Here is a 14776-nt window from a genome sequence, read left to right as displayed (position 1 = left end):
TCTACATAATTTCATTAAAAAATACAAAAATTAACTTTAAAATAAGGACCAAAAGTAATGATTGATGAAAAATTTATGCAGACTAAAAGTTGAAGAAATTTTTTAAAGAGAGTAAAACAAAAAGTTTGTATGTTTATAGGGATAAAAACATAATTAACCCTAAAATTAAAATGTTTATACAAAATTTTCTTTTGGTGAATAATAGCATGAGGAGAAAACAAGTGGTTTTTTTCTTTTTTCTTTTTTACTTTTGGTGAACAATAGCGTTTATAAACAAAGACCAATAATCCCCGTGAGCTTAGCTCAGTTGGTAGGGATATTGCATATTATATGCAGAGTCGGGGTTCGAACCCCGGACACTCCACTTCTCCACAATTAAATTGTATGAGCTCTAGCCACTAGGCTACTTGACAAAAAAAAATAAAAAAAACAAAGACCAATAACAAAAGTGATTTATCCATAACTTGTGTTATTGATCTCTTTTTATAAACTTTTTTTTTTTTTACATATGGTTAGTTTATTAGAAGAGGAAACTTTTTTTTTTTTTTTCCATATATCATTTGTCATGGTTCATAAAAATATTTTAATACATGTCAAAAACTATATTTTTTAAAGTTTCAAATATATTAAAACATAAACATGGTTCTTCGAAGTCTTCATCTCCAAAACCCTACAAAATCCCCTTTCAAATAGGGGTTTTGAGAGTTGGGTGTGGATGTTTGAGGTGAATCAGACGATTATAACATAACTCCTAACTCAAAATCCTCGATATTATAAATCCTCATATTATTGAGAAAAGTTAATAAATATTGTCTTTATAATTTAAAGTCACATAATTTGAGATACAATGTGACATCTATGAAGCACAACCACAAACAACGAACACGTGATGAATCGATAAAACCTGTAGTTATTTATTTGAGCAAATGAGATAATTGAATGTAATCTTATATATTGGTGTCAGATACGCACATGTGTCTAACGTTAGTGTCGGTGCTAAAGAGTTTGACATTTATAATGAGACAGAGGTGTAACATCATTACACTTGATAGTTGATACTTGATACCCTCCATCCTGAAAGTTTTCCCTTGTTTCAGGTTGGTAATGGCTCAATAACTAAGCTTAAATAAATAATTAATAAAAGGTCCAAATGAGGTGTGAAACCAAATATTCTTAACCTTGCATTGAAACCAATTCAGTATATACTGAAACTTGATCCTACCCTGTGTTACAACATAGTTAGAGCTTAGAGTTAGAAGTACAACAATTACTACCTTCTGAGAAATACATATGGTCACAACACCTAAAATCCAGAACACAAAATACTATTTCCTCCAATGGTTAATGTAACAAAAAATATCTATACTATCATTGAGTTCTCAAAAGTTTAATCAGTAGACAGCTCTTTCTCTTGTATTGGAGTGACCATTGACAGGCATAAATGAAGTGCTCCCAATGTTATGAATTTTATTTCTTCTAAGTGAAAATGGATCTATCCCTGCTTTGTGAGCAGCTATTACTCCAATAGCCTCCCAATAATTTGAGACATGCAGCTGCAGAAGATGTAATTTCATGATTCATCAACCAAAAATGAGTTCCATTTTAATTAAATTGGAAGATAAATGATGCACTGTTGAGATAGTCCTTATATTTTAATTTAACTCAAGGCTTTAAAGTATCAGCATTTGAAGAAATTGAGCTTGAATGGATCAAAATGGTAAAATTAATTCTACTAAGTAACCTAACTATCTTAATGTTTGCCTATCTTTTCCCTCATTTTCTTTATTACTAAGTAGACTTGCATTTGTAACTAGAAAACTTTTTGACAATCGACTTCATGGGAACTTTGATTCAACTCACAAAGACCCTATCCAATCTTCTAAATGGAACAAATGTACAAACTGAAAAGGAGTTTAAAGGCTATGCATTGGCAAGATAAAAATATATTACAAACTCATTCTTAGAATTTGGGTTGGACCTAATGCAATCCTACAAAACCAACTTGTAAGGTGAGAAATGTCTCCCACTTATAAACTTAACCTCACACTCTCATTCAATGTGTGACTCTTTAAAGTCATCAAACTAAATCTCACCAATTCGATGTTTGTGCCGACATTTTAGGAAATAATATAACAAAGTGACATTATGGTGAGATCTGATTAGATGATTGGGTAAAACAGTTTTAAATTGTCAGTACATGGTCGTTAAACTCAATGAAAAATTGCTTACCACTTCCAAACCAAGTTTATCTGCAGTATCATCCAGAACAGTTTCATTTTCTTCTACAGTAATGATAAGTGGCTGCAAGGAAATTTTGTATTGTCAAACATTGAAAAGTTGGTATCATAGAAGTTTCTAGATACAGTTTAATTTCTAGGCAGGAGAAAGCAAAAATTCCGTCAATCTAGTTGAGTTTCTGGTATCATGGAAAAGTTAATGCCTCATTAATACCTTATTTTTCGCATTTCTTGCAAAAGCAAGTGTCCCCTCCCCTCCACAAGCATCTTTAGGAAGAACTATGGAATCCACTTCACTTGCCAATATGCAACCCTTTTCCATTGATTCAGAGTGCATGACCAAGTATTGTGGAGCTTTACTGAGGCCAGCTAGCACACATGGCAGAAAAGTGTACCCAATCTATTTGAAAAGAGCAAGGTATCCACCATTATTATCCATGCAAATGCAGAGAATTAGAAATATCTAGCTGGTGATGAGAACATAATCTTTTTAATAAATTTCATATATGAAATGTTCAAATAGCATATTCTAAAAGTGTTAAATTTCCATTCATTTAATGGAGAGATGGCTCTTTGCATAAGAATGGCATGGAAATTATCCCCAATAAAAGATACAGAGAAAGAATGATGAAAACTTAAGGATAAAAGAATGAAAACAATCTTACTCTAAATAGCTTCATTGAAAAATTGATTTATGAAAAAGCCTAACATATTTAGCTAACTTCAGATGTAGCAACTACCATATATCTATGAAGCGTTGAATCACAGACACCAATAATAATTTACGAAAAATAGAAGTGATTGAATGTATCTATATGTGTCGGTGTTGTATCGGTGTCAGATATCAATACATGTCTGTGTCGGATATTGTACATGCCTTCAATCAGAAGTGTCGGTGCTGCACAACCCTATTCTGAAATAGTCAAACCAACAACCAAATTTGTTTCTATCTAGAGTTTACTAACCTCCTCAGCTGCTGATTTGGGACTTAGAGATAGGCTCAGGGGAATTGGAGCCATTGCAGGAGCATGTGCACAAGGAATTTGGAACTCCTTCACCACTAAATGGCTTATAACTGCCTCAACTCCCGCCAGTAGGTCTACTCCCTGTATAGGGCGAACAACAGGGAAGCAGATGTCAGTAACCAAATGAATGAACGATACAGAAAGACTAACTCTAGAACCTCTGACTATAAACTTGCACAATTAATCAAATTATATTTTGCTATATTTAGATCATGGTCATATAATTTCAATAGCCGCTGTTGTCATACCAATCCCTGCCGATATTCATCAACATCATCGGTATCGTCATCTGGGAAACGTCCAACAACAGCAACGGCATTCACTTTTGACCTGTTCACTAAGGTCTGCACAGCTCTAAGTAAAGAATCAGGGTGCTTAATCCTCCCTGTAGATTTGCCAGTTTTAGGATCAATCCACTTCTCTACCTGAAAAAAATTGCAAGTCAATTTGCATTATATACGGTGTTAGGCTTGTTAAATGTTTACATTTACAAATACTACAATTTTGATACGTATATGATTTTATTTTTAATTTTATCTTTTGAACAAGTATGCACATATGCCAAAAAATTTCACAATTGTTTGATGCAAAATTTGAGCAGAGATATGCCTAATAAGGAATATTTGCTGACGATAAAGAATGTTTCACATTTCATTATACTTGTTAAAACAAGAAGATACTTGATACCTCAAGTGGAGTGTCTGTGACGGTATATTCTACAACAGGCAATCCGAGGGAAGCCCTTGCAGCATCGGCTACTTGTAACTGTCGAATCCGAAGTTCTTCCTCTATACCAGCATCAAGAACTATTCCAACCTGATTTACACAATAAAAGCTCATTACATTATTCTAGTTGAAAAGAAACAGCATAATGAAGAAAGCAACATTGTTTGTCATAAACTAGTCAAGGATGCAGGCAGCACAATCCAATATATTATAGTTGAGGCTTACCCTATTTTGGTGAACAGGCTGTAAGGCCCATGACCCTTCTGCAAATCTGTCAAGAGCATAACCTTCAACATATAATGCATTAGGCATTGGCCAATATAGCATTGCTGCGTTAAGCACCTGCGAAATTTGACAAGTAACCAAGAAACTTAAATGCATACTTTTCCACCTTATCATTCAAGGCAACCATATACTGATGAAATTAAGCGAGCAGGAACATTTAGTAATATTGGGACTATAATGACATTAACTTTTGATAATGTGAGATGTATTTGAAACTAAGTGAATCACGTAAGCAATGCATGCATTTCATAACAGATCCTGATAAAAGATGAACTTGATTAACATTTTGCAATTTGTGAAATGAGTTTGAATTCTACAACAATATATAAAGGGAACATCAACTTTTGGCATCTTGTTTTTCTTTCAATTCTACCATTCATTTAAACTATTTTATTTATAATTTTGTCATTCTTTATCCAATCAAATCATTGATTTTTTTTGTACCTATATATAAAGGGATACAAACTTCTAGTGTCACTCTATTTTATTCCAATTTCAATATTCAATTTTACTTACAATTTTGTCCATTACCCAATCAATGAGAAAAAAAGAAGACCAAAAAGCAGATAGATAGACACATCACTGCATGTCTGAACACTAGTACTGATAGTGGTTGGTCAAGGACTGAGCGTCTGTTTGTTTCCGCATCAGCAACGTTAAACGCATGTTTGGAACAGGCAAAATCTGGTCTTTGGTTTCAATCCATCTAAATCAATTTCATCCCCAAAATCGCTTCTATTGATGAGTCTGGTTTAACTCGCTTTTAACTAAGAGTATAATTAGTATATTGTATCATACAATTATTTTAAACATGCATTCAAATGTATTGTCACGTCAATTAATGAATATGACAACTCGTGTGTTTTCATAGCATTAATTAAGTTGGCAAAACAATAAATGCATATGTGAAGTAATTGTACACTGGCAGAGTAATGTTAGCAACACTCACTTTTCAATACTCTCTCTAACACTCACTTTTTTTATGGGATGAAATCAATGGATGTCCGACCACTTTGTGTAGGTTCAATTTTCAAAGTGTAGACCCACGATGATTTAAACCAATAAGAGAGTGGTATTAGAGAAAGTGTTCAAAAGAAAATGTTGCTAGCATTACTCATTTTTATTAAATTCTTTAACTAAAATCAATTTTATCATAATCAATTCTAACCACCGCGGAACCAAACACACACATATTACTCTTGGAAAAAACAATTTCAAATGCCAAATTAGATATTCACTTAAAAAAAAAAATCATAAAACACTAAAAAAAAACCATATTATTCATGCATAAGACAAGAAAACACAGCAATGCGATGCTAACAAGTAGTAGTAAATAGAAGCAATAAATTGGATAAGAAAGTAATTGTGATAACATTACATTAGGGTGAGTGATAAGACAATCAACAACTGAAGAGAGAGCACGAGCAACAGGCAAAGCATCACCAGCAAACCCACCAATAGCGGCTCCAGTTCCAGTCGGCACTATCATCACACTCGTGTAGTCTCTCTTACACTGCACCCACAAATACAATAACAAATTAATACTATTTTTTGTCTGCAGAGGTAGTAAAAGGAAAAAGGAGAAGAGAGTTACCTTAAGAGATTGTGAAGAGAAGGAACATGAAACGGTTGGTTTGCGATTGTTGAAGGATGGAGTAGAGAAAGAAGGGGTTATCGGAAGATTGAAAGTGAAGGCCATTTTTTTTCTTCACATTTCTTTGATAGGAATGCAATGAGAGAACCTTATGTTCAAATTTTAAACAAAAATAGGAAATAAGTACCGTCCTTCACTGTACTACTGTCTGTAATAAAAGAGTGAGAAAGTTTAACTCTGCCTTTCCTTCCCGTGTCCTCTGTTTTATCAATTTTATCCCATTGGAATTTTTGTATTTTTTTTTTTTTATAAAAAATATTAAATTGTGTCGTTATGGCATAAGATAAAGGGTTAATTAAATTTTTGATCCCTATAAATATCTGTAGTTTTGTTTTTAGTCTCTATAAAAATAAATAACACTTTTTAGTTCATACAAAATATTTCATTAGTGTTTTTAGTCCCTGTTAAATTAAAATTTGTATAATTATGCTTAAAATTTTAAATTTTTTAATGATTTTTTACATACTTGTTTAAAACATTATAAAAGGTTCAGCCACAATAAATTAGCTCAAAATTTTATTTTTATATCCAAATTTTCGTTAGTTTTATCTTGAATTTTTAGCGTTTTAAAAATATTATATTTAATTCATTACATGTTAAAAAATTCTAATTTTTTATAAAAGAGATTATTATAATGTTCTTAACATGTCTTTTAAAAATCATTTAAAAATATAAAAGTTTAAGTATAATTAAACAAATTTCAATTTAATAGGGACCAACACATACTTTTAGTCCTTGTAAAATTAAAATTTGCTTAATTGTGCTTAAACTTTTAAATTTGTAACATATTTTTCACATACTTACTTAGAATATTATACAAAGTTCCTCCGCAAAAAAGTAACTTCAAATTTTATTATTCGGTCCAAATTTTCATTAATATAATCTTCAAAATTTGGCTTTTAGAAAAATTCATATTTAATTCATTACATGTTAAAAAACTAAAAAAATTTATAAAAGAGTGTCTTACAATGTTATGAACATGTATGTAAAAAATCTTTCAAAAATTTAGAATTTTAAAGATAATTAAACAAATTTTAATTTAACAGAGACTAAAAACACTAACAGAAAATTTTGTAGGGACTAAAAAGTGTGATTTATTTTTATAGGGACTAAAAATAAAACTGCAGATATTTATAGAGACCAAAAATTTAATGAACCCTAAGATAAATATCTAAAAATAGAATTAAAAAATAAATGTTTCATTAAAAATATGAGTTTTTAAACTTTTAAGATCATGAATGCACAATTTTTGAAAACACCAACGATAAAGAAGCAAATATGATATAAATTCTAAACCTTTTTAATGACAACAACAATATAATATTTTTATATGCTTTATTTAATGGTATAATTAGAAGTGAAAAAACCAACACAAAACAAGCTAGGAATGCCTAACTTTAGGTTTATATATCGGAAGTTTTGGTATAGTCCCCCTCCTCTTCTTTGTTTGTTTTCCTTCTTTTGGTTAATATATTTTGGTAGTATAGCTAATTGCTAGCTGCCCTCTTTTTACAAAAAAAAATTAAAAATAGTATAGATAATATAATTTTATTTTTAATCAACGTTACTTTTACAAATCCTTTCTGCAAGTTGTTGGTGTTTCTTTCACCCTCTCGACGAAGAATAATATTTACCATTTAAAAAAAAAAGGAAACTTATCAAAATTGGTATGAATTAGTTAAAGAAAAGTTTGATAGCAGTTAGTTGAAGACCTTGAATTGAGATGTTGCATGTCATTCTACTAGTTCAATTGATATACATGATTTTGTTTTCCCTAATCTCAAAGTATTCACTATGCCCCATAATTGTCTCATTCTACTATGCCATTCTACCATAGAAAAAAAATATTTACTATGCCCATAATCGTCCCAAAAAAAGTATGCACTATGCCCACAATATCCAATTTCTCTCTTTCTCTCTCTCTTTCTTTCTTTCTTTCTTTCTTTCTTTCTTTCTTCATTGCTAAGAAAAACGAAGTCAGGGAATGTCAAAAAAGAAAAATACTTTATACTTGTTCTTTTTTATCCATATCTTGTGCCAAATATATCTAATTTCTTTTTGTATTTTTAAGACCAGACTTTAAGAGTATGTTTCCTTTTGAAATTCGATGATAGTAGAAAAAGACTTAGAAATAAAATAGATTTAATATTTTTTTTTTACAAGATTTAATATATTATTTGGTATAAGAGAAAGAGAAAAGAATTAAAAACAATATAATAGTGTTCTCTAAGTTGTAACCAACTTAAATTAGGAGTTAAAGAAGTTAAATATTCCTGATTCATACCTCAGTTAAGGAGAAACATATTAACAATTAATTACTAACATTGTTAAGACAAAGATAACTTTACTAGTCTTTATTCTTAAAAGTAATTGATACTCCCTCCGTCCCAAATTGTTTGTCGCTTTGGAAAAAAATGGTCCCAAATTATATGTCGCTTTACAATACTAATGAAATATTAATGTTATTTTTCCTATTATATCCTTAACTATTAATTACTCTCTCTTCTTTCAATTATTTCATTTATCTTTTCCATACCATTTATTAGGGATAATTTTGTAAAACAACTTATAATTTCTCTTCCCCACACAATATTAATTACATTTCTTAATACGTATGAAATGGCCAAAACGTTATACAATTTGGGACGGAGGGAGTAGTATGTTGTTCTAAATAATTATTGTTCCTCTTAGAGAGAAATCCATGTCAGACTCTAAACAAGTTTGTCATCTTTTGAAGGAATGTCATTATCTGACTTAGTGTAGTCAAGTTTGTCTTCTTCTCACCACGAGCAGCAACAAACAAAGGAATTCAAGGACACCGAGAATGTAACAGATTATTCTATTAGAAGCAAATGAATTTCGAATAACTATTCAACGACGAATTATCCATTTAAGACAACATTTCAACGTCTTTGATCAAGCATCTCAAGGACTCATTTGATGCACTGACACTCTTCAACAATGACTCTCATAACTTCTCGTGTATTGTATAAGGACACGAGCAGTTGAAGAATAATATAAAAAAAATCTATCATTTTACAAGTGCGCTTAATCTGTCAATTAAATAGCGCATAAACATTTAGAGAAATTCTTACAAACTTTTATCTCTCAGAATTTCTTAAGTATCAGAAGTCATATAAGCTTAAATTTCTTACACCTCAGATTGTATATCAAGTGTAAAACACAATCTTGTTTATTTGTTAAACTCTGATTGCAGAAGTCTCTTTCTCGTGTGATTAGGTAAATGAAGTCTCTTACTTATGTGTTTGAGTAAATTGTAATCTCGTGTGATTATAGTGAAAATCTTTTAAAAGTCGCAAGGGGACTGAACCACTCTCGGTTTGAACTATTTAAATTTTTCTTGTGTTGTCTCATTCCCTCTTCTCTCTTTGTGTTTAAATTAGTTTCATTGCATGACTCTCTTTCAGACCCTGATAAGAACTCATCTTCTAGTCAAACTTTGAACTGTTTACACTTTCAAAAGTTTTTGATAAAACCAACACAATTCAACCTCCTTTTGTGTTTTTCTCACTTTTAATTTTTAATAAATTTTGCCATTTAAAAAAATGGAGTGCACTTGACTCAAGGTAGCATCAAATTTTATTTCTTTTCTTCAACTTATTTTTTTACCTATATATTCAATTCTTAGAAGTGATAAAGTATTGTGAGCTTATCAATCTAATTGAAATCCTTTTAAAAAAAGGTGATTAAATTCTGAAATCGAATATTTGAATCAAGGTTTTCAACTGCGTCAATCTATCTTGATTCTTGGATAACAAGAATCAGTATCCTTTTAGTAAGGGAATTTATATAATTGGTGCCCCCTCCTTCAAACTTTATTATAGATACGAGTGCCCATGCACTGTTAGGGATCTAAAGAATGTTCTTTTGATATTGTCTTATACTCTTGCTGATAGTGATAATGATTTGTTAAGTGGGGGTGGATATGGAGGTGATTGAGGACAAGTTGATGATCCTGAAAGAAATATTTCTTGAAGGTACCCTTGATGTCAAAAGAGATTATAAAGTGAAACTATATTCTCACGTAATTAATTTTTGAATTTATAATTTCTACGTCGATTTTTTTAAAAAAAAAAATTGCACTTTTAGGAATGTCCAAGCTATATGATCATATAGAAATATATATTTCAAATTCTTTATGACAGAAAAATAGAATTCAAATTAGAAAATATTATTATCAAAAATAAAAAGTATTATGACCGTTTCTTTTCATAATTTTTCTTAAAAATAAAAATTGATTATTTAAATAAAATTTAATTTTTTTAGTTTTTAAAAAAATTGAAAAATTGAAATGAATAACTATTTTAATGAAATAACCAATATTTACAGTGGATGCATTTTTTTGAGAGAATTTATAGTAGATACATGAAAATCATACAACTATATCATTTTATATTTATCAATTAGCTTAACATATATCATATTATATCTTGTCAAAAAAAATCATATTATATATGTTGTCGGTCAAAAAAAAAATTATATTGATCCACGTTAAAACAGACCTAAATCTTTGGTGAGATATCTAGTTTAAAAGTAATTATTAATGATAAAATATGGCTTGAAGTCGAAATAAATCATCAACGAAGTTGGTTAAAAAAATTGGTTTAACTCATTGCAAATTAGAAAAACAAAAATTTTCATCAATAAATTTTGTAAACATTGTCAGCAATTTTAAACTGCCAGCTATAAGTCTTTGTGAGCTTAACTCAGTTGATAAAAGACAATGCATAATATATGCAAGGTCCGTGGTTCAAACCCAAGCGACAACTAAAAAAAACTGCTAGCTATAAGTTAATTTGCATTTTTGGTCCCTTAACTATTTAGGTAGTATCGCTTTGGTCCCTTAACTAAAATTCGATTTATTTTGGTCCCTTAACTTCTCTCTGTTACACATTTTGGTCATTTCCGTTAGTTTTAATTCAAAAACGTTAGGTTTTCTTCATCTTCTTTTCCTCTTTTTCATCTTCATATCATCTCTGTCAACCTTCAACAACAAGAATCCCAGAAAAATTCCATAAGAAAATGATGAGAACCTAACGTTTTTGAATTAAAACTAACGAAAAGGACCAAAATGTGTAACGGACAGAAGTTAAGGGACCAAAATAAATTGAATTTTAATTAAGGGACCAAAGCGTACTACCTAAATAATTAAGGGACCAAAAATGCAATTTAGCCTATATTTTATTAAACAAACTCTTTTTTAAACTTTAAATCTTAGCCCTTAATTTGTTTTTTTCCACATGTCTTGCATCCAAACCCCTAAATGGAGCATACCTTCAACAATTTTAAACTGCCAGCTATAAGTCTTTGTGAGCTTAGCTCAGTTGATAAAAGACAACTCATAATATATGCAAGGTCCGTGGCTCAAACCCCCCGCCACAACCAAAAAAACTGCCAGCTATAAGTTAAATTTTTAATCATTGGCTATTGTATGGCCAATTTTGTTAAATAGGAGCTCTTTCATGATTATAGTAGACCTTATATGATAGCATTTCACACGTAGATACATGTGAATCCAACAACAAGAAAGAGAGCATAAGAGTTTTCATGTGGAAGATATCCACAGAGACTCATAGTAGAATGAATATATTTGATAAAAGACAACAAGGGAGTACAATTGTGAGAGCTATTTACAGGGGTGAGTTAGTCTAACTAACTCTTAACCACCTAACCAACTAACCATAATTTACGTATAAACTAACTATACTTTATTCACTGTACTCTAGTAACATTACCCTTTTAACCATTTTCTATTTTTGTACTAAATTGTTTCTGCAAGTTGTTGTAAATCTATTATAGTAATTTAAGTATATGAGATAAGTAACATTTGATAAAAAATGTGCAATATAGTTTAATCAAGTTTCGTTCTAAGTTTAGTGAAATTTTAGAAAACCAACACACACTTAGATAACTATATAGTAACACTTTTCAAACTAATTGAACTCATAAAAGAAGGAAATTATACAAGATAGACATCAAGTATAATAATGGTAATTAAATAGAATTATACATCCTCTATTTTATTCTCCTAGCCCAACATCAAAACATGGTTCCTTTTACACACTCCTCAATTACAAAACTTCCTAAATCTAGTAATTAAAGTACTCTCAAACATTAATCCATGTGACATAACATAATACTACTATATCACCATAATTAATGCACTGTTACATGATGGAACATGCATTAGGGTTTTCATCACTAAACATGTTGGTGAGTTTCTCATCCATTGCATTAGGGCTAGATAGTGCTTGAATTGAGTTTTTCACATAACCAGAAGGTGCTTTCTTGTCATAAGCTTGAGATATATAAGGATAAGCCACCAAGTTGTATGGAATATATGGCCAAAACTCTGCTCTTTTTCCAGTGTTCTGTATTTTCTTTAACACTCTATTTCGGTCAACGTTGCCACTAACAGTTACTTTGCTTTGCTTTCTATTTACCTCCACTTGCTTCACACCTGCATGCATGGTCCAAATATGGATTAGATTCCATTTCTATGATATTCAAAGTAGCTTTAAATACATAAAATTAATTTTAATATTTTTAAGTGTTTTTTAATAGAACTACTTTCGAATAAGAAATGGATTATCACTTGAAATCTTTTTTTTTTTGTTACATTTCTCACTTGAAATCTAGATTTGAAGTTTCTGATTTCAAATGTAATTTTTTCGCTTTAAATTTATTGTTAAGCTCAATTTTATGTAAATATATCTATTTGTAAATCGATATACATTTAAAAAAATTTCAATCAAAATTAATTTTTGTATCCGCATAATCAAACAAACGCTAAGTTTCTCCACAAATACTAAAAAAAGTAAAATACTAAAAGAGTTTTGAAAGCATAACAACATTTTAAAAATAACTTCTCAGAAAAGTTGAAATTAGCTTTCATATCTCAAATTTTAATAATTTTTAATAAATGGTGAAAAATAAACTTCTTTTTTTATTGAAAAAATCTCTAAGGTTATAAGCTAATAAAAACTTTGTTTTAGCTCCATTTATTTACAATAATACATTTTTTTCTTTCTTTTAATAAGAACTTTGGCATAAATCATGTATGGATTCGAGCGTTCACATGAAGCATGTGAACAAAAGAACCATTTCTCTTTTTTCAACGTAGCATTTATTATGTTTTTTTTTTTGGTGTCCTTGAGTGATTGGTATTCAAGAGAAAGAGTTGAAAAATTTATTGCTCAACCTATTCTTGGGAGACATCTTATATTTTGTACAACAATTACAGTAACCCTATAATTTTGGTTTGGGCTACCAAGTCCTATGAAATTATTAGTATATTCGTACCATGCTAATGTTAGGTATATATTTAGCAGTATGAAAAGCATTAATGTGGTTTTCCACTTTCCACCTCTCGCAAACAAGTTTATGAACATATATATTAAATACATCTCCTTCTCCTATCTCTCCAAATTATGTCACTTTAGAAGTACAAAAATGTAAACACTAAATGCAGTGGAAGTATCTCATTTGACAATACATGTTGATATTGTAAGAGGAAGAATCAAAGCTTCAATCTTAAAAAACTACACATTTAAGGAGGTGCAAAGAGTTTTTTTTTTTTTTTTTTTTTTTTTATGATAGAAAAATGTATACTAAAAAAGACACATTTCCATGCAAAGTTAGAGAGAACAATCAATTTCGTTGAGGATTCACAATTATTTTTTTAAGTATGACCTATTAATTGCAAAGTTTCAGATTTGAACCCAAGTCATACCGGTTGCTAACATAATGTTCAACCATCTATGTCAACCGCAATCGGTAGGTTCAAAGAGTTTTAAATGATATAAATATTTGGATTAAAAAGTAGTCCCAAAGAAAAGTGAAGGTAAATACTGAAGTAAGATAAAACACAAAATGAAAGTAAATTTATTAAAAGATGAAAATAATATAGTTTATTCCTAAGTTTGAAGTATGCAACTGTTTTTCTTAAATATAACTTAGAATGTTTAGAAGATAGTAATGCAATTATAGAGCAAGATAAGAGAAAAATATAAACCTTTCATGTAAGCAACAGAATTCCTAACTCTTCTTTCACATCCATCACAGTCCATTTTCACCTTGATTTCAACCGTCTGCAAGAGAAATATACAAATAATATCAAAATCATGTTATGTTACAAACAAAGAGGAATGAACAAAATTTGGATAGGTAAGGTAAGACTAAGAACTGATGAAAACCTGCATTGGTTTGTGTTTTTTTCCAGTTGATGAGTATTCAGGGAAATAATCAGATAGTTTATCAAGAACACCCATTTTTTCTCTCTTTTCAAGCAAAGAAACAGAACAGAATATCTTTATTTGTGTGTGTGACAGAGAGAAAGGGCAAAAGGGGTTTATTTAGTACAAAAATATTGGGGTACAAAACTTGTACGTTTAAAAGGGAAGTATTTCCTTTATATAGGGGTCTATAGACAACAAAGTTGTTTGCTAAATTGTGTTTAATATTTTATTTTATTCGATATAAAACAATGGTAACTTAATTATGTATATGATGTCCCACAAACACAGATCATGTATGTCTTGATATTCCAAAGAATGAACAAAAATCTGTCCTGAACAGAACACACCAAGCCGTGTGATTTTGGGTTAGCTGGATGTGAGCTAAACCAATATGGCAAATACAGATCATATATGATTACCTTTTAAAAAAATAATATTAACCCACCTAATTATGGTGAAGATAGTTTGGATGTTGTAAAAGTATTAAGATCTCATCATATATAAAAAAATTGTGTATTTAGTGTATTGGAAATTGAACAATTTAACTTTTTTTAAAATTAATTTTTTAATTTAGAATATTTAAAGAATGCC

General features: G+C 30.0%; 2 protein-coding genes across 2 annotated transcripts; both read right to left on the bottom strand.

The window, feature by feature from the left end:
• Positions 1-1151: 1151 nt before the first annotated feature.
• On the bottom strand, positions 1152-6056 carry LOC25482482 (uncharacterized lipoprotein syc1174_c). Its single transcript, XM_013611047.3, has 9 exons — positions 5868-6056; positions 5652-5786; positions 4214-4330; positions 3950-4078; positions 3511-3687; positions 3203-3343; positions 2452-2637; positions 2230-2301; positions 1152-1553 (listed from the first exon to the last, which is right to left on the bottom strand). The coding sequence occupies exons 1-9, from the start codon at positions 5970-5972 to the stop codon at positions 1392-1394; spliced, it is 1224 nt and encodes a 407-aa protein (XP_013466501.1). The 5' UTR covers positions 5973-6056; the 3' UTR covers positions 1152-1391.
• A 5817-nt stretch (positions 6057-11873) lies between these two features.
• LOC25482481 (heavy metal-associated isoprenylated plant protein 20) lies at positions 11874-14325 on the bottom strand. Its single transcript, XM_013611046.3, has 3 exons — positions 14144-14325; positions 13963-14038; positions 11874-12408 (listed from the first exon to the last, which is right to left on the bottom strand). The coding sequence occupies exons 1-3, from the start codon at positions 14216-14218 to the stop codon at positions 12116-12118; spliced, it is 444 nt and encodes a 147-aa protein (XP_013466500.1). The 5' UTR covers positions 14219-14325; the 3' UTR covers positions 11874-12115.
• Between the last annotated feature and the right edge of the window lie 451 nt (positions 14326-14776).

Source organism: Medicago truncatula, chromosome 1, assembly GCF_003473485.1.
Source record: "Medicago truncatula cultivar Jemalong A17 chromosome 1, MtrunA17r5.0-ANR, whole genome shotgun sequence".
NCBI lineage: Eukaryota > Viridiplantae > Streptophyta > Magnoliopsida > Fabales > Fabaceae > Medicago > Medicago truncatula.
The sequence above is the reverse complement of the archived record's forward strand: the minus strand, read 5'-3'. Positions and strand labels throughout refer to the sequence as shown.

Bases quoted from the DNA above. Each gene is read 5' to 3' on its own strand.
- LOC25482481 (XM_013611046.3), bottom strand. From the start codon at position 14,218: ATGGGTGTTCTTGATAAACTATCTGATTATTTCCCTGAATACTCATCA. The intron at 14,039-14,143 runs GTTTTCATCAGT...TTTCTCTTGCAG, and splicing joins AAAAACACAAACCAATGCAG to ACGGTTGAAATCAAGGTGAA. The intron at 12,409-13,962 runs GTTTATATTTTT...CCATGCATGCAG, and splicing joins TTCTGTTGCTTACATGAAAG to GTGTGAAGCAAGTGGAGGTA.
- LOC25482482 (XM_013611047.3), bottom strand. From the start codon at position 5,972: ATGGCCTTCACTTTCAATCTTCCGATAACCCCTTCTTTCTCTACTCCA. The intron at 2,638-3,202 runs GTTAGTAAACTC...CTTTTCAAATAG, and splicing joins CCAAATCAGCAGCTGAGGAG to ATTGGGTACACTTTTCTGCC. The intron at 1,554-2,229 runs GTAAGCAATTTT...CATCTTCTGCAG, and splicing joins ATAAACTTGGTTTGGAAGTG to CTGCATGTCTCAAATTATTG.